The sequence below is a fragment of the Lathyrus oleraceus genome, chromosome 4 (genome assembly GCF_024323335.1).
Source record: "Lathyrus oleraceus cultivar Zhongwan6 chromosome 4, CAAS_Psat_ZW6_1.0, whole genome shotgun sequence".
Taxonomy (NCBI): domain Eukaryota; kingdom Viridiplantae; phylum Streptophyta; class Magnoliopsida; order Fabales; family Fabaceae; genus Lathyrus; species Lathyrus oleraceus.
The window spans coordinates 244,289,235-244,308,312 of record NC_066582.1 but is presented as its reverse complement, the minus strand read 5'-3'; the positions used below and the strand labels follow the sequence as shown (position 1 = coordinate 244,308,312).

The 19,078-nt window shown below is 37.2% G+C and overlaps 2 protein-coding genes across 4 annotated transcripts; one reads left to right on the top strand and one right to left on the bottom strand.

Moving 5' to 3' along the window:
* Positions 1–2,015: 2,015 nt before the first annotated feature.
* Positions 2,016–11,032, bottom strand: LOC127136874 (E3 ubiquitin-protein ligase UPL3). The gene is made up of 2 exons (XM_051063387.1): positions 10,957–11,032; positions 2,016–3,067 (listed from the first exon to the last, which is right to left on the bottom strand). Exons 1-2 carry the CDS (start codon positions 11,030–11,032, stop codon positions 2,253–2,255), a joined length of 891 nt encoding a protein of 296 aa, XP_050919344.1. The 3' UTR covers positions 2,016–2,252.
* Positions 11,033–12,134: 1,102 nt separating this feature from the next.
* Positions 12,135–17,623, top strand: LOC127074841 (disease resistance protein RUN1). 3 transcript variants are annotated; one of them, XM_051016231.1, is made up of 6 exons: positions 12,135–12,301; positions 13,733–14,178; positions 14,393–15,488; positions 15,664–15,882; positions 15,987–16,766; positions 16,852–17,623. In XM_051016231.1, the coding sequence occupies exons 2-6, from the start codon at positions 14,105–14,107 to the stop codon at positions 17,407–17,409; spliced, it is 2,727 nt and encodes a 908-aa protein (XP_050872188.1). In that variant the 5' UTR covers positions 12,135–12,301; positions 13,733–14,104; the 3' UTR covers positions 17,410–17,623. The 3 variants fall into 3 exon arrangements, with proteins under 3 accessions (XP_050872188.1, XP_050872189.1, XP_050872187.1); XM_051016232.1 differs by having other exon boundaries at positions 12,135–12,414; XM_051016230.1 differs by lacking the exon at positions 12,135–12,301 and having other exon boundaries at positions 13,612–14,178.
* Positions 17,624–19,078: the final 1,455 nt, after the last annotated feature.

The window sequence follows — 19,078 nt, the reverse complement described above, 5'->3', positions numbered from 1 at the left end:
AGGTTGATGGCGATGCATAAAGCAATCGACTTACAAAAGGGTGGATGAATACGTGCTGGTTCTGTTAGGTTTTGAAAAAATGATTACTCGACGTTGGATCGAGGTTTTGGTCTTGTTTTGAAATGGTTATCGAATGTTCATTTTAATTCTTGTATTAACAGATGAATAAAGAATGAAAGAATATTATACATTTCATGGGAGAGGGATACATTTGTTATGAATGGGGGTTGTCATGGCAATCAAACAATATAAATATATGCCTCATACATCATACAAATAGGCAACGGTCAATCAGACAGTAAGATATTTAAACAAGTATATGGTCAAATCAAATAATCAAAGAAAAGAAATGAATGAGCATTAAACAACGTGTAAGTGTAAGGGAACCGGCTCATTGTAAGAAAGCCCAAGAGTAAGCTATGTGAGGTTGATGGCGATGCTTAAAAAGCAATCGACTTACAAGGGTGTAAAAATGGGCTCGATATTAAATCGAGAAAAATATGATTTTTATAGTTTTAAAATGGTTTTGAATTAAAATGCAACAACTTTACATTATTAACAAAATGAACATATGAGTGTAATAAAGGCATAAACATAAAAAGAAACTAAAATGCTAAAAGAAAAAATAATATAGCTAAAAGGAATAAAATGCCAAAAAAAAGGTCACACATGAGTATTGAACCCACCCCACTTAAGAACATACACACTGCCCTTCTCCACCAGACCACTCAGGATTATATGCTACTGAAGTACTACCTTAAATATATAAACCGGAATGAAAAAATAAATAAAAAAAAAATTAAGAACAAAACTAGCATATAAAACCTTTTTTATGTTTTTGTTTATTATTATCTTTTATCTCTGTTAAACAAAACAAATTTGATTAAAAAAATTAAATTAAAAAAAGAAATGAAAACAAAGAAATGAAAACAAAAGAAAACAGAGACTCGTCTTCTTCTCTCCCAACTCACAAAACGCAACCTTCATCTCTCAATCTCCATCATTCAAACATTCCTCACCTCACGCTTCTTTCAATTTCTCAACGAATCTCTCTCGCACTCGACCTTAAGCTCAGCGAATCAAACCCTCCCAACTCTCACAACATTTCATCAATAAGCACATGAGATGGATAAAAGGAAAGAAGGAGAAGTACTTACAAAGTGTCGTGGTGGTGGCGGTGAAGGGCGTATAGACGCCGGCCTCCAGGTAAACGGTTCTGGGGTTTTAGGTTTTCTTCTCAGATTTTCGCCTCCAGCCCTTCTGTGAATAGTGGCCGCCTCTAACCTTTAGAAATTAGGGTTTTTTCCCCCCTCTCATGAACAGTGGCTCCAATTATATATCTCTCATCTCCTCTGCTCTCTGCTCTGTTTCCTGCTGTGTTGCTGAGCTTCCTCAGAGTAGTGGGAAGTGTCTGTACGGAGGGTGCTTGGAGGTTTTGTCTTTACTCAAGCTAGTGGTCCCTCTTCTCAATTCTCTTCATTTTGAAAACTCTACTGTTGGTAAGAAAACTTTCACTACAGTAACTCACTTAGCTGAAAAGTTTGTTGTAGAATTAACTGATTTTTGGTATTTGCGCTGTGGTGGCATGACTGGTGATAATTTTTTTGAATTGCAGAACGGAGCCGCTGCTTCTGCTACGGGCATACAGGATGCTGATGAAGGAGCACCTGCCAATACATTTGCTGAGGCTGCAGATGTAAATGATGTAGATGAAATTTCATACCCTGAAAGTATCCGAAGAACTTCCTCAGTGTCTAATGGAACTGCTGGTAGAGATACCATTGTGGATGGGTTGGCTTCGTTAATAGAAGTGCTGCGAACAACAGTTTCCTGTGAATGTGTTTATGTTCGAGTGATAGTGATCGAGGCACTGATCCGGATGCAAGGCCCAATCGACTCATTTGAGGAACTAGAATCCATTATCACAACTCTCTGATCCAGCTTGGTCGGCATGCCTATTAAATGACGTATTGCTTACTCTACATGCTCGTTTTAAGGCTTCTCCCGATATGGCTGTTACTCTCCTTGAAATTGATTGAATATTTGCTACTAAAATTTCAGGAAAGGTTGATACTGATGTGCTGTAATTACTTTGGAAAACTTGTCTCGTTGGAGTTGGTCCTGAGGGGAAACATTAAGCTTTAGAAATAGTCATAATTGTTCCTGATCTACCACTTCCCTAACCAGGATCTATGCTTGGTCTGATTTCGGTGGACAGAGTGTCTGCATATGATCCGAAGTCTGCTTCCGCGTTACAAAGACTGGTCCAAGCTGTTGTTTGGTTCTAAGGGAGCACATGCCTTAACACTGGGCAAGTCATCATTTGCTGATTCTGAATGCACAATCCCATTATATGAAGTATTTACTGCAGTCGACGACAGCTTCCTCACAATTGTTAGTTTTGGATTTAGAACTGCCAGCCCACCAAGTGGGAGCTTAGGTGCTCCAGTAACAAATTGACAGAAGGCACGCTGCTGCTCCGGTGTGAACCCTCCCATGATTTCAAGCAAATTCACTATTGCAGGGCTCTTGGCTGTATACCCATGGTCAAATTTTATATGATCAGCTAGTGTCTCTGTCTTCCACAATTCTCGACGGCCACAAAGTAAATAATCCAATTCGTGAGGCGTAAATATTTGCAAAGATGAGACGTCAAAAACCTGATTGAACCCTGCTCTAAAGGCTTCTAGTTGTCGTGTTATTCCAGTCTTGGCAGTGGCATCAACAACCATGGATATATAATCCTCTAGATTATTGAGGTAGACAATTTCATCTCCAGGTTTCAAAGTGTAATCTGGATAACCAAGAAGGGTAAAATCCAAACAAAGATCTGCAACTGGAGCTTCACGGTAATGCAAATTTTCTACTGTACCAGTATAACCACCACCAAAATAACAGATGCAAGCAATATATCTACATGGTTCCAAAGGAATTGCACATGTATAAGCATTCCGATACTTGAGAGGGACAAAGCTGCAAACAGGTTCCGTATTGGTTCCACCTGGTCCAAAGTATGTTGAGCAAAGTCTGTTGTGGAAATCATAACACCTGCCATAAATGAACCTAGCTCAAGACTTAGGCCAAGCTTATCACTGCACCATGCAGATAACAAGCAGAAAACAACGGCAGCTAGCTGATAAAGTTCATTTGTCTGAGATGAGAGCCGCATCATCAGTTTGAGAGATCGAGGAACAAACGACCAAGTCAGTATTGATGTAGCAGGGCAAGGCGGGCTCATCTTGTAACCTCGGTGCACAATAAGAAGTGCCATCTGACATGCCAATCTTCTTGTTAGAATGCTGAAGTTACTGCTCGCTGGCACTTGATGAAAGAGAAAATAGAGAAAATGCCTACGTTGCTTTCCATGCTCCCCATCATGCAAAGCTTCAAGAGACTGTAGAAAGGGTTGGAATAGACCAAAAATATCTATATGGATTTTCTCATGTCCAACTGCAATTTTGGTGCTTTAGATGCAATTGATACATTGCAGGTTCATTTGTAATGCATTGTGAATTGGTTAGCCTATCAGTTGCTCTGGTTGCAGCCTGTTTGCATGATGACTATTGGTATGGTTTGTTGGCATAAAGTTTCTTGGTGGTTTTTGACATGTCAAGACTGAGTTTGGTTATGCTGGATTATTTCTGCAGGGAGGTGTCATGCTTGCAGCAGCAGGATTGGTATACAATGCGTTTGTGACTGCAGGCTTATGGTCTGCTGTACAAGCTGCAGGGTGTTGGTTTATGGGCATAAACATGATGTGTGGATTTTGCGTTGGCAACAGCAGCAAGCAAGGCATGACAATGTTCATGCGCCTGCAGCCATGGTGAGATTTTCCATCTTGCTGAGTTTTGGATTCAGTCAGGCTTCGATGTGCGCTTCAAGGTATCTCAGGTCATGTTTATGTGATTGCAGGACATGTTTGGCCAGATGGAGTTAGGGTTGGAAGTGCAGCAGCACATATGACATGGTGGACATGAAATTGAACATGAGTCAAATTACTTAAAAATGAAAAAACCAAACAAAAGTATATCAAATCAAAACCTTTGGATGAAGCATCAAGGCCAAATGGGTTAGATTAGGTTTTTGATGGTCAAGAAATGGGGAGGTCGACTTTGGTCAAAGTTGACCAAAAAGTCAACTGTTGACCAAAGTCAACAATAGGCCAAAAATTCATTTTTTTTGTATTTTCCTTGTAAATGGAATTCAATGGACAATTATGGGTGAATTTAGGGTTTAGTGAATTTGGGTTGACTTTGGTCAAAGTTGACCAAAAAGTCAACTGTTGACCAAAGTCAACAGTTGGTCAAAAATGCCAAATTTTGTATTTTTTTTGTATGGACTCATATGTACTGGTTTAAACAATGACATGAAATAAATTGAAATGGATTAACAAATGGTTGAAATTGGTTTCACAATTGGCTTGAATGTTTGACTTTTGGAAAGAAAATAACTTGACTGATAATGTGTATGAACAAAAACATAAGGTTAGGGTATCCATGAACCAATAACATGACTGGCAAGTGGCTAAAAACACAAGAAACTTGGTTGTTCAGATGACCTAGACCATAGAGGTATCCACAATCACAACACCATGACTTTGGATCAAAACCAATCCTCATGTAAAACCAAAGTTAGGTTAGGCCAAGCATGCCAAACAAACATAAAAAATTCAGGAGCAAAATCGGGGTATGACAATAGGGTCGGGGTCAGGTAGTAAATTTTGAACCCATATTATAACATGATTTTTCCCCCAACCCTAAAAAGTTCAGGCCCATCAGGATCAATCCATTTAGGTCTGTGTAGTCCGTTTTAACAGCTCTAGCTCTAGTTCTATGGATTGTAATCTATTTTGGCTTCATGCTACTTTATGGTTGTTCTCGACTTTTTTTGCCATTTATTGGTCTTTTATTTATATATTATACTTTTGGATCATCTGAATTTGTGTACGTCATTATTTTTAAATCGATTGTATTGTTTAAATGTCTTCTCATAACATAGTACATAACGCTTATAAATCTTCATCTGAATAAGCGTAAACAAAACCTAATATGAAACATATTGTTCTGATACATTACATAGATGTAACTACGTAAAATAAACTGAGATGTATCTCCGAAATATTTTAACATTCAATCAAAAAATGATGCATCCAGAGATACATCTTCGAAATATTTTAACGTTCAATCAAAAATTAATGCGTCCGGAGATGTATCTCCAAAATTTAAAAATATTTAAATATTTTCTTATGGTAATTTAGAAACCTATATGATACATTAAAAAAATCTTATAGGATAAATCACTTATCTAGTTCTCTAAGTCATGCCCAAAGAACATCTATATATATCATATTCCTAAATTGAGAGAGGAAGCTCCAGTTTTCTATTTTAAAAAAATCATACACTAAACTTCTCATAATGTGAGCTAATCCTAGACATTATCAAATATCCTAAAACACTAGGATAATCCTACACACATGACTATCCTTATTGTACTTTTTTTAACAAATAGATTATAAATTAAAATTTTAAAGAGGGTTTTTTTACAAAAATAACCCACTTTTTCAAGGAAATTCCCAAAATACCCCTGGTTTCAAAAAAAATCCCAAACTACCCCACTTTTAGGAGGAGTCGCCAATTGAATTGGAGACTCCTCTTAAAACTTGAATGGAGACGCCAATTGGATTGGCTAGGGCAGGTGCCCTAGCCAATCCAATTGGCGCCCCTGTGTAGGTTTTAAGAGGAGTCGCCAATTCAATTGGAGACTCCTCCTAAAATGCATTTTTTGTGTTATAAATAGATGCGTTGTGTGAGTAAATGTTCGACATCTCACACAATCATTTGGCAATCATGTTTGGTGTTCGTCGCCGATACGGTAAGGTGATTTATGCGAGAGACGAACCTCAGATGCTGATGTTGTTCTGGAACATCACTACGTTCGATCAACTGAAGCGGGAGCTGGTTCGTTGGTTAGATGGGAAAATACCAGAAGGGGAAAAAATTATAAGTATTGAGAGACTTGACAGTATCTTTGGTTGGGTGCGAATGAAGACTGATAAGGATGCTAGGGAAATGATGTTCGGTCGAGACGACATCAATTTGATTGTTGTAATCAGTTAGAAATATTTATGTTTTCAGATAGCTTATTTTGTACTGATGTTTGTTGTGAACCTCGTTGTAACAAAAACTTAATGATATATAATGATTGAAGGTTACAGAAATACAATGTTACAAAAAGCTTAAGACCTAGATGATGCTCCTCGATTGGGACAGTTGTTCTTGTTGTGTCCTGGTTGACGACAGATACTACATAATCTTATCATTTTATCTGTGGAATCCATCTCTGTTCTGATATGTGTGATGTTTGGCCTTCCTTTCTTCTTTCTACGCATCTCGTCATTGTGCCAAACAATATCACCTTCATATGGAGGCCAGTAATCCTCCATTGGTAGTACTGAGAAGCTTTGATTATATACATTCATGATGGTGTTGGCCTTGTACACATCAGATAAATGGTTGTAAGCATCTTGACGAGTATAAGCGCATGCTGCTATGACATGGGAGCAAGGTATGTGGAAGGCCTGGAATTTTCCACAATCGCACCAACTTCTGTTTAGTCTAACAACGTAGGCTAAATTTGGTCTCCCCTCGTTGTGGTTCATTGTTTCTTGGACGCTGAAATTTTGCCTATGACGGTCAAAGACTGTTACAGTGTGTGTGCTAACTTTGATGCTCCCCTCTTTCATGACCTTCATGCAACACTCACTGAATACTTGCCCGAACATTAACACCGCACTTCATCTTTCACCTCTGGTTGCGAACATAGAAGCCAATCTATAATAGGTTGATCTTACCAAGGCGGTTATCAGCAGATTTCGAATTCCTTTGAATACCCCGTTCATGCATTCTACAATGTTTGTTGTCATGTGGCCCCATCGACAACCTCTGTCAAATGCCCTTGTCCACTGCTCAATTGGTATGTTATTTAGCCATCTCCATGCGTCTTCATTAGATAGTCTAATTTCATCACAATAATATTGAAATGACGGATGAGTTAAAGCATACCCAGCATTCACCACCTTCTTACGAAGATTCTTATCTTTTATAGCACGTATGAAGTTTTGTGCAATGTGTCTGATACAGTAGACATGGGTAGAATGAGGATCATGTCATCCGTTGTCATGGTTGTTGTAGGCACTCTCAATAGCAGCATGTCTATCAGAAATCAAACAGAGATTGGCTTGTGGAGCCACATGCGTTCTGAGATGTCGAAGAAAGAAACCCCATCCACCAGCCGTTTCACCTTCAACAAGAGCAAAGGCAATGGGAAAGACATTGTTGTTGCCGTCTTGTGCAACTGCCATGATCAAAGTACCCTTGTATTTTCCGTATAACCAAGTGCCATCAATTTGGATAATAGGTTTGCAGAATGCAAAACCTTTGATGCACAGGTCAAATGCCCAAAAGAGACGGTGAAATATTCTATTACCTGTAGCACAGGTTCCGTCTGGCATCATTGCTGGCAATGTCTCCATAATTGCCACAGTTCCTGGGACATATGTTTTTAGTGCCCATAAAAACCATGGTAATTCCTTGTATGAATCCTCCCAGTTGCCGAAAACTTGTTCAACAACTTTTGTCCTTGCAATCCAGGCTTTCTTGTAAGATGGAGTATAATTATATGTTGTTCTGATATGGGATATGATTATACTCACCTTCACTGATGGGTCTTTATTAACCAACAGCAGAATGTCTTGACATATCAATGATGCGCTTAGTTTACGGTAATCTTGTTCAACGTTAGTTGCAATGCAACTGTGAGGTGGGTCTATTGAAGCGATCTCCCAAGAGTCATTTTTCTTCTTGTAAGACGCAGCCAAACGAAACTTACAAAGCATGTTACGACATTCGATAACATACATTCTAGAATCAGTGTGTTTCACTATAAAGTCAGCAGAGTTGTTCATGTGGAATTTTTTGATAGCCAAAACACATTCTTCTTTGGTACGAAACATGTCTCCCACCTTCAATTCGCCTTCTGATCTCGGATACGGATTATAGAAAACACTATTGGATGTTTCATCGTCGTGAAGATCCATATTTGTCATATGTTGAGGCGGATTGTAGACATGACTAGGAGGTATTGGTGGTGGTTGATCATCATCTTCATCGTCGTTGTTCAGCATGTGATCAACCTGTATCTCGGTCTCCTCTTCTTCTTCATCAACGACGTCCACTTTTACTTCTGCTTCTGGATTGACGTCATCTGACCATTGTGGATCATCTTCACCAGATTCATCCTGATCGGTTAATTGAGACCGTTGAGATGGTATACATGGTTGAAGAGCAATGTACAACTCGATATAGTTGCAGCCTGAATGTTCATGACTAACAAACATGTATTCTACATCTTCATCATCTCGTACCTTAAGGAGGAAATACTTGCATTGACTATTCTCAAAAAATATTGGATTTTGATATGTGATCTTTGACACAATACCCGATCCTATACAGGATTGTATTCTTTTTTTCAAATGCAAGAAGGTTGCATTTCTCTTGATCGTGAGTCTAATAGCATCGGTGTTTCGAAAACAAAAACCATATAGCTCAGACTCGTATGTTTCACCGTTGCAGTGAACATTGACACTGTATAATGATGAAGATGATATTGTGCAGATGAAAACTATTTTCTTACTGCAGATGAATGTGAGTGAAGTGTCTTGGATGTTGATAGTAAGACACTTAAATAGAGGAGTGAAGTGTCTCACATGCTAGCTAGTTCAAAGTGACATGTCGCACATGCAAGCTACTCCGAAATGACGTGTCGCACATGAAAGCTACTCCGAAATGATGTGTCAACCATGCAAGCTACTAAGAAGTGACATGTTCAGCATGCAAGAGACAAGACAACCATGTGTCAGACATGCAGACACACACTCCAAATGAATTGGCGCCCCCACTCATTCCTTGCACATGGGCGCCAATTCAAGTGGAGACACCATGCATTCAGACCTCGAAACCAAGCAATCAGACCTAGGTCTTGCATGCATGTCCCTTTGGAGGCACCAATTTGAATGGCGACCTCTCTTAAAGGTTGTACATGGTCGCCAATTCAAGTGGAGACACCATGCAAGCACAACTTTTCATGCTCCCGCCTATAAATACATCCACTCCATCAACACTTATTCCACACCATCACTCTCACTACTTCTTTTACAATACTTCTTCTACAATTTCATCTGCAACAACTTCTTGTAGTTTCATCTACACCACCCCCTGACAAAATGTCTATCCTCACAATGGGCGAATCACATAGAGGAACGGTTGCAAACATCACAACATATGTAAGTTTTTTCTTTTGTTAACTTTTTATCTTTCATCTTCACCAACCCCCTTTTATTTTAAAATACCAACTTAGTCAAGTTTTTTATTCTTTCTTTTATAGGATGTATCAAGGTTCCAAACTCGGGTCCACGAATATGTCCATATGGACCCGATGATTCAACCTTATGTTGAACTCGCCGGTTTTGGTCATATAAGCAAGATTTTGTCTTGGTCCATAGATAACAAATTCATTCTAGCTTTATGCGAAAGATGGAGACCAGAGACACACACATTTTGGTTCGCAATCGGTGAGTGTACCATGACGTTAGAAGACGTCTACATGCTTTTGGGACTACCCATTGAAGGTAATGCTGTTAATGGTAAAACCAACTATGCAAATTCAATTTGCATGGAGCTCTTAGAGACTAATTTGTTAGATGATAATGCAAGAGGTCAAGGTATACTACTCTCACGCCTTAAGTCGTACTATAATAGTTTATACTTAGATGAGCATTCTACCGAAGATGCTCGAATAATAAAAATTAGGTGTTACATTATGTTGTTAATTGACTCGTTTTTATTTCCCGAAGGTAGTGGTTCTAGCATGCATATTATGTATTTACCTCTACTTAGACATGTAGATAGAATAGGAAGTTACAGTTGGGGATCTACTTGTCTAGCCTATCTCTATAGCTCCTTGTGCAAAAACTCACACAAAGACACATCTACATTTTCTGGATGTGCTGTTTTATTACAAGCATGGGGTTGGTCAAGACTACCGTCTCTAGCACCCGTCAATAACAACCCTTTCACATTTCCGTATGCACAAAAGTAAGTCGTTTAAATTGCTATGTCTTTACTTACTTCTTTAGAGATTATTACCTCTAACTAATATTTTTTGACTTTTTGGTGTAAATGGTCTGCACGTGGTATGAGTTATAACAGATGTCCAAGACACTGTATTACTCAGTATCGCAACCTGTTGGATCACCTTCGACCGACAGACGTGAGGAAAATAACTTAATTATTTCGTTATATTTTGTTAACTTCTTTTACATTGACTGTAATCCTATCTTCTTTTATATTTCAGTTCATTTGGCGTCCATACCTTAATTTGGATCATGAACATGAGGTCAACGCTGAAGACGTGGCCGTATGGACTGCATGCACACCGATAATACGGTTCGCAACTGTGGAGATGCACAACAGTGATCGTGTGAAGCTGCAGTTCGGTATGCTCCAAAATATCCCAGATCCCCTGGCTAGCCTAGGAGAATGGCATCTGCGTAAAGTTAACGAACAATGGAACTTCAATCCATGGCAAAGCTTCGCAAGATCAGAGTGTCGCAAACGGAAGCACCGTCATGACCATGTGTTAACTGACGCAGTCATGCCAACTGAAGAAAAACCAAGTCGTACTTATATGGCTTGGTACAGATCGGTTGGTTTTCAGTTCATCGCCGAGGATATGTACTTGTACGACCCACGCCAGATGACTTACACACCTGACACCTCAACATCAAATCCCTAACAACAGTGTCAGACTGGATACACACAACCCCCTATCCGTCAAACGTTCCGTTCAACCAACACACAAACATACAACCAAAACATTCCATACACCCAACCCCAATACCAAGAGCATACCCCATACCACCAGCAACAGATTGACCATCAACCTGAGACTCAACGTCGCTTCGCACCCACCCCATCATCCTACCAAAGTCACATAAGCCAAAACACCCAACGATCATTCAACACCAACCGCCCCTCCTCCTACCGTAGCCAAGAAGCCCAAACATCACAAAACCAAAACATCCAACAACCCTATCTGTACCAAACACCCCAACAACCTTTCCATCCTTTCCTCGATGCATCATTCACATTCATGTCTCCCTTCAACCGTCTCGGTCGCCCATCAATGAGTCAACCACATCCCAACTTCTCTGGCATGGGTCATGAGCTCAGCTACAGCGGTACACCATTGATGCATACTGAAGACTATGCTGAATTATCTGACTACCTCAACAAACCTTCTCCTGTAGTTGGTAGTGACACTCCTGGCCCCTCAGATGCTCAAACACCGGTACCGAATCATCAACGTGGGTTAGAGCCACGAGTTAGGGTAGCTAGAGGATGTGGGACTGAAGGTCGGTTAGGTGATCCTGGTCATCACCATTAGGTTTCTTTGTGTAAACGGCAAATTTTATTAATATCAATTGGTCTTATATCAAATTTATCTATCACGTATACCATTTACCAAAAAAATTGCATTTTAGGAGGAGTCTCTAATTGAATTGGCGACTCCTCTTAAAACCTACACAGGGGCGCCAATTGGATTGGCTAGGGCAGGCACCTGCCCTAGCCAATCAAATTGACGCCTCCATTCAAGTTTTAAGAGGAGTCTCCAATTCAATTGGCGACTCCTCCTAAAAATGGGGTAGTTTGGGAATTTTTTTGAAACCAGGGATATTGTGAAAATTTTCTTTAAAAAGTGGGTTATTTTTATAAAAAAAGTGCTCTCTTGTTATTTTATTTTATTGGATAGTAAAATAAACATTTGTGAGTTTGATTAATTAAAGTATAAATATCTTACTATTTTATTTTTGGATGATTTTATTTAATTTTAAATGTTAACAATAATCATTAAAAACTTACGAATCCTAGTAACATCATCTAATTTATCAAAATCAATTCTACTTGTTAAAATAAGATTTAATTATTTAAGTACTCTAACTTTTATTTATTTTTATTTAACTTTTTTATAGGAAAATAATTATTTGATCCTTTAAATTAAGTTTGAGATTAAGGTACATTTGAGCCGAAGAAAGTTTAGGCCATCCTACACACGCAACGACTCAATCTCTTTCTCCATCTCCGCAGTAATGTTTTTCCGGCCACCATGTTCCACTGCTCTTCTTCTTTTCCATGTTCTTCATTCGTCTTCACCTGCTTTTGATGGATATAGTGTTACTTTTTAGGTATACGCTTCAATTTTGCAAACAACGTGTTTGTTGAAATGTCACTATGAGTTTTTGGTTATGCTCGTCTTGGACCGACCATGTTTCTAATGATTTAACTTGCTTGCTAGTAGGTATTATTTGTCGTTAATTTCTTTTTTGGTTGAATACAAATTCATATGAATAGGTCTCTCTTTAAGGTGTTTCAAGGTTTGATTTAATATGAATTTAGACATGTATGTTAAATGGGTTTAATTTTAAGTTGTTGAAATTTATCCTAAATGATAGTAAAAATTGAGAGGTTCATAAATGTGATTCCAAGTTACAGGGCTTATGTTATAAAGTTTAGTAAATAGTTTGTATCCTCTAATCCTGATTCCTAAATACACCACTAGGAATAATGATTTGTATTCCATAGAAATATGCATTAAGAAGCAGCTTTGGTTAGATAAAATTGAGAGGTTCAAATGTTGAGTAAGGTTGTCTCTTGTTAGATAAAATCATATACCAGCTGCAAGAGAAGTATTAGGAATACACTCTTTTTCAACATTTATCGGGTGAAAGACTCATGGGTCCCTCAATATGAAAATGGATCCCATATAAAGTGGCAGAACCCGAACCCGCATATGTTTCACCCAAAGAAAGAGTGAGTGTCAAAGAGAATGTTGAAAAAAAGAGTGTTGTTGTGAGCATTCCTGACAATATATCTTATGTTTGTTTTTCTAAGACAGGGAAAATTTTGTTGAAAATCTCTTTATGTTACTAGGACTGTTTAATGTGTTCTTTGTTTTGTCCTTGAATTAGATCTATACTTTTTGTTTTGGAATTATTTGTTATTCAAATAAATTTATTATTTTGCGTTCGATCCCGATCAAACTTTTGAACCTTAAACTCGTGAGTAGACCGATAAATATCCGCTCCGATTTTAATTACTTTGATTTTAATCATTGTAAATATTTTTTATTTTATTTTTGGTGCTTGTTCTTTTATTTTATTTTATTATAAATTCTAAAAAAAACTAATTTTTAAGGATTAAATAAAAAATGAAAGCTGAGATTCTCACACAGTGATGTGAGGGTAGAAGTTGAAATATAAAAGTTAGGCTGTGGAGTGTGGACGGTGATCTAAGTGTGAGCTATTAATAAAATAAGTGGCTTAGATTAGAAGCATAATAATAACAGAATAATACAGTTGCATTGGTGAAACTTTGAAGAAGGGTCCACACGTTATTCCTCAGTTACATCTCTTTCAACAAGGTCCACACGTTATTCCTCAGTTACATCTCTTTCAACAAGGTCCACATAGGTGTAGCTAGTTGTAAGGAAGTTTCAGATTATCTTTAGTTACAGTTACATAATGAATTTGATATATCAAAGCAAACTATCTTCATTCTCAATTCTTATGGCTATGCATTCACCTTCCTCTTCATTTTCCTATGGATTCACTTACCAGGTATTCCTCAGCTTCAGAGGCACTGACACTCGGTATGGTTTTACTGGAAATCTCTATAAGGCTCTTACCGACAGTGGAATCAACACCTTCATTGATGACAATGATCTTCAGAGAGGAGATGAAATCACACCATCACTCATAAAAGCCATTCAAGAGTCTAGGATTTTCATTCCTGTGTTTTCTATAGATTATGCCTCTTCTTCGTTCTGTTTGGATGAACTTGTCCACATCATCCATTGCTTCAAGTCAAAGGGTCGCCTAGTTTTGCCTGTTTTCTATGGGGTGGAACCTACTCATGTGCGGCATTGGAGTGGAAGTTATGGTGAAGCATTGGCTAAGCATGAAGAGAGGTTCCAAAATGACAAGCAAAACATGGAGCGCTTGCACCAATGGAAGATAGCTCTTAACCAAGCTGCTAACTTCTCCGGCTGCCACTTTAGTCCTGGGTACGTACCCCTCTTCACTTCAAACTTGTTTTGTCTTCTTATATTTTCTATCCTTAATTTTGATTCATCAATTATTCCCTCTTAAAGATTATATGGGAAAGAGAATTATTTTTATGTTAAAACAATTAGAATTGTATAGTATTATTATCCTAAGATACGATGTGATTATGATGATACTGATGCATTTACAAACTTATCTTTTGGGAATGAATAGATATGAATACAAGTTTATTGGGGAAATAGTCAAATACATCTCTAACAAGATCAATCGTGTTCCATTACATGTTGCGGAGTACCCTGTTGGATTACAGTCCCGAGTACAACAAGTGAAATCGCTTCTTGATAAGGGATCTGATGATGGGATCTACATGGTAGGACTTTATGGTACTGGAGGCTTGGGTAAATCAACACTTGCAAAAGCAACTTTTAATTTCATTGCGGATCAATTTGAAGGTTTATGCTTCCTTCATAATGTGAGAGAGAATTCAACAAAAAATAATTTGAAACATCTCCAGGAAGATCTCCTTTTTAAAACAATTGGATTGAATATTAAGTTAGGAGATGTTAGTGAGGGGATTCCAATCATAAAAGAAAGGCTGTGTAGAAAGAAGACTCTTTTGATTCTTGATGATGTTGACAATATCAAGCAACTGCAAGCTCTGGCTGGAGGACTTGATTGGTTTGGCCGTGGAACTCGAGTCATTATTACCACCCGAGATAAACACTTATTAACTAGTCACGAGATAGAAAGCATGTACGAAATGGAAGGACTATATGGGATAGAAGCTCTTGAATTGTTGAGGTGGATGGCTTTTAAAAATAACAAAGTTCCTTCAAGTTACGAAGAAATTTTAAACCGTGCAGTTACATATGCTTCTGGACTTCCATTAGCTATAGAAACAATAGGCTCCAATTTATTTCGAAAGAGTATAGAAGAATGGAAGAGTACATTGGAGGGGTATGAAAAGATTCCCAATAAAGAGATCCAAAAGATACTTCGAATAAGCTATGATGCTTTGGAGGAAGAGGAACAAAGTGTTTTTCTAGACATTGCTTGTTGTTTCAAAGGGGGTAGATGGGTGGAGGTTGAAAATATACTTCATGCGCATTATGGTCATTCTATAAAACATCAAGTTGGAGTGTTGACTGAAAAATCTCTCATAAAGATTACTAGTCATAAAGTGACATTACATGATTTGATAGAGGACATGGGTAAAGAAGTCGTCCGACAAGAATCGCCTAAAGAACTTGGAGAACGTAGTAGGTTGTGGTATTACGATGATATAATTCATGTTTTAAAAGAAAACACGGTGAGTAAGATTCAAATCTACGATGATATAACTCAATTGTTTTTTTAGCTTTAACCATGACATTGTTCTTTTTGGAGTTATATATAACCATCTCATACTAGTTTCTTATTACATATAAATTTCTCTATATCTGTGTTGTGGCTTATTGAATTTTTTCATGTTTTTTTGTTAAAAGGGAACTAGTAAAATTGAAATGATATATCTCAATTTTCCTCCAAGGGAAGCAATTATAGACTGGAATGGAAATGCCTTCAAGAAGATGAAAAATCTCAAAACACTGATCATAAAAAATGGTCGTTTTTCCAAAGGTTCCCGACATCTTCCAAGTGGTTTGAGAGTATTAGAATGGCCAAGATATCCTTTAGGATGTATACCCTTTAGCATTTCGAATAAGGTAAGTCAAATACATTTATTTTTTTATCATGCATATTTATAAGTTCTTAAAGAGATTATTCATTTGATTATTTTTCGTTTGTTCTTTTTTGTTTGTTTATGCAGACATTTGAGAAGATGAAAATTTTAAAATTTGACTATTGTGAATATCTGACAGATATATCTGACGTCTCGTGTCTCCCAAATTTAGAAATCTTTTCATTCAAAAATTGCGAGAATTTAATTTCAATTGATGAGTCTATTGGGTTCCTCGATAAGCTTCAAATCTTGAATGCTGAGGGCTGTGACAAGTTATCGAGTTTTCCACCTTTAAAGTTGAACTCTCTTCTAGAGCTAGAACTTTCATTATGTACAAGTCTCAAGAAATTTCCTGAAATATTGGACAAGATGAATAATATTAACCGTATATTTTTGATAGACACTGGCATAAAAGAATTTCCATCTTCATTTCAAAATCTTACCGAACTTCATAGCTTATCAATACATGGACATGGAAAACTTGAATTTCCAAGCAGCATTCCCATGATGTCAAAGTTGTTCCAAGTTGATATTCATGGTTATAGTCAGTTACTCACAAAACCGAATGATGAAATGAGTTCCTTGTTGTCTTCCAATGTGAGAGAAATTTTTATTCGAACAAGCAAACATAAACTTCTAACAGTGACTCTTACCTTGTTTTCTAATGTGGAAACCTTAAACATAACGGGTAGCAATATCAAAATTCTTCCTGAATTCATAAAAAAATGTTGCTTTCTAAAGAGCATTTACTTAGATAGTTGCAAATATCTTGAAGAAATAAGAGGGATTCCGCCAAATCTTAAAACATTGTCTGCATTTGGGTGCGAATCATTGACTTCATCGAGTAAAAGCATGCTAGTGAGCCAGGTATTGTTTTTTTCTTACATAACCCTTTGATTTAATATTTCATGATTCATCATGGTGTAATTTATCTTATGCTAAAAACATATAGGAACTGCATGAGGCTGGAGGCACTGAGTTTCGTTTTCCATCGTCACGAAGTGAGTTGATTCCTGAGTGGTTTGAGCATCAAAGAAGAGAACATTCAATTTCTTTTTCGTTCCGTAACGACTTCCCTTCCTTGGTTTTCTTCTTTTCTTCTATAAGAATGCATCAATTTGTCCATTGGACAAGAGATTCAGGATTAAGAGTCTTTTTGCTCATCAATGACTATGCATTTACTCTTGATGAGCCTGACTTTGATATGTCTTGTGATATTCCACGGGATTATACATATATATTTTCTTCAGATAGGAAAACCTGGTCAGAACTACCGGACTATACACCAAAGGGACACCGAGAATTCGAATCTATGTTGGAGGATGCAGTTTTGAAAAGTGAATGGATTCATGCTGAAGTTAAGATTGCGAGTGATTTGAATGATGATGTTGAAAGTGGAATCCACGTACTCAAACATTTAACTAGCATGGATGATATTCAATTCACTATTTCTTCCTTACTCAAAAAGAGAAAATTCGATGAATTTCTGAATGATTCAGCATCAGAATGAAGATTGGGATGATATCGTTATTGTAGAAAGTGGACTAGCACGAATGATATATTCAATTCACCGGTGAGATTGCACCCCTATTGTTTGAACTTGCTATAAATTCATTCACTACTAAGTTTTAGTTTTTCAGTTAGTTGGTTAGCTAAGTTTGTTATGCAATGTTGTATAAATAGTTTTTATGGGTTTAATCAATGTGTCTCTCTCTTTCTCTCTACATTACTCAATTTGTGTTTTTGTGTTTCTTGTTCCAAGAATGCTCACTACAGAATATTCGACAAAAGTGAATGATTAATTGAACATCATCCATATAACTCTGGTGCAATCTGATTCATTCTAAAGTATAATGATAGATAATTAGTGAACAAACAAACATCAATATTTTTCATGTCCACCAATCTGACGAATGAGTGGAGTCGTGATATTCGAGTAGTGTAAATATACATCTAATCTTCTAGTTTTGCATAAAGAAGAATCAGACGAATTGAATAATATCCATGCTAGTTGAATGTCTTAGTACACGGATATAGTTTCTACAACATTTTTATCATTTCAAAATGTCCAATCAATATTTATTTTTTTAAAGAGAATTTCTTAAAGCATTCAGCATACTAGATCTTTCAACTTCGTCACATAAATCTCTATGAATATCCATTATTTTTAGAGATGCATCTCTGAACACACCTCTTATAAATTTAAATAAGATAATTTTGAGAGGTGTGATATATGTTGGATAATTTTTATTCCGAAGATATATTTTAAGAAAGACCTTAATTATTTAACAGTTCAGTAGATATTTTAGAGATGCATCTCCGAAATTATGGACGACATTTTGAAATTTACGTCACCTTTGCATATTATTAGAAGTAATTCATATTTATTAGCTGCACTATTTTCTTAGCCCCTAAGTTTGTTAGAGGGTATTTTAGTATTTTATCCTATTCTAGTAACCCTAGTTTTAGCTTATAAATAGGGTGACAATCATTGTAACTTTTATCATGTTTTGTAGCCGTCATTCTCTTAATAGAATATTTCCGTTCATAATTTATTCTACCTTTGCACCAACAATTGGTATCTAGAGCTCCGGTTCAGATTCATTGGGAAACACGGGAAACACGAGTGAACGTGAGGTCTTGTGTGTTTGATTTTGATTCTTAGATTCGTGTTGAATCTTGAACAAAATCTGATCAGAATTTTAATTCTGTGGGTTGGGAAACACTGTGTGAGAAATCTGAGTGTACTGTGCAAGGTAGAAAGATGAACGGAAACGGCAACATGAACACCAAACTTCCAGTATTTGACGGTAAAAACTGGAATCGTTGGATGATCCAAATGCGTGTACTGTTCGGTGCTCAAGATGTTCTAGATCTTGTCACTGATGGTTATGTTCCGGTAGCAGCAGATGCGACGGATGAACAGAAAAACGCGCAGAAGGAAGTAAGGAAGAAGGATCATAAAGCATTGTTCTTCATTCATCAATGTGTTGATGTAAATGTGTTTGAGAAGATTGCAGATTCAACGACAGCAAAGGCTGCGTGGGACACACTGGTTAGATGTTATGGTGGTGACGCATCAGTGAAGAAGGTGAAGCTTCAGTCCTTGAGAAAGCAATATGAGAATCTCAATATGAAGAATAATGAGAAAGTTTCTGAATACATCTCCAGAGTGATTC

Coding starts and splice junctions, on each gene's coding strand:
- LOC127136874 (XM_051063387.1), bottom strand. CDS start 11,032: ATGGGGTGGGTGCGAAGCGACGTTGAGTCTCAGGTTGATGGTCAATCT. Junction 3,068..10,956: donor TGGTATGGGGTATGCTCTTG/GTATTGGGGTTG, acceptor CTAAGTCTTGAG/CTAGGTTCATTTATGGCAGG.
- LOC127074841 (XM_051016230.1), top strand. CDS start 13,637: ATGAATTTGATATATCAAAGCAAACTATCTTCATTCTCAATTCTTATG. Junction 14,179..14,392: donor GGCTGCCACTTTAGTCCTGG/GTACGTACCCCT, acceptor GGGAATGAATAG/ATATGAATACAAGTTTATTG. Junction 15,489..15,663: donor ATGTTTTAAAAGAAAACACG/GTGAGTAAGATT, acceptor TTTTGTTAAAAG/GGAACTAGTAAAATTGAAAT.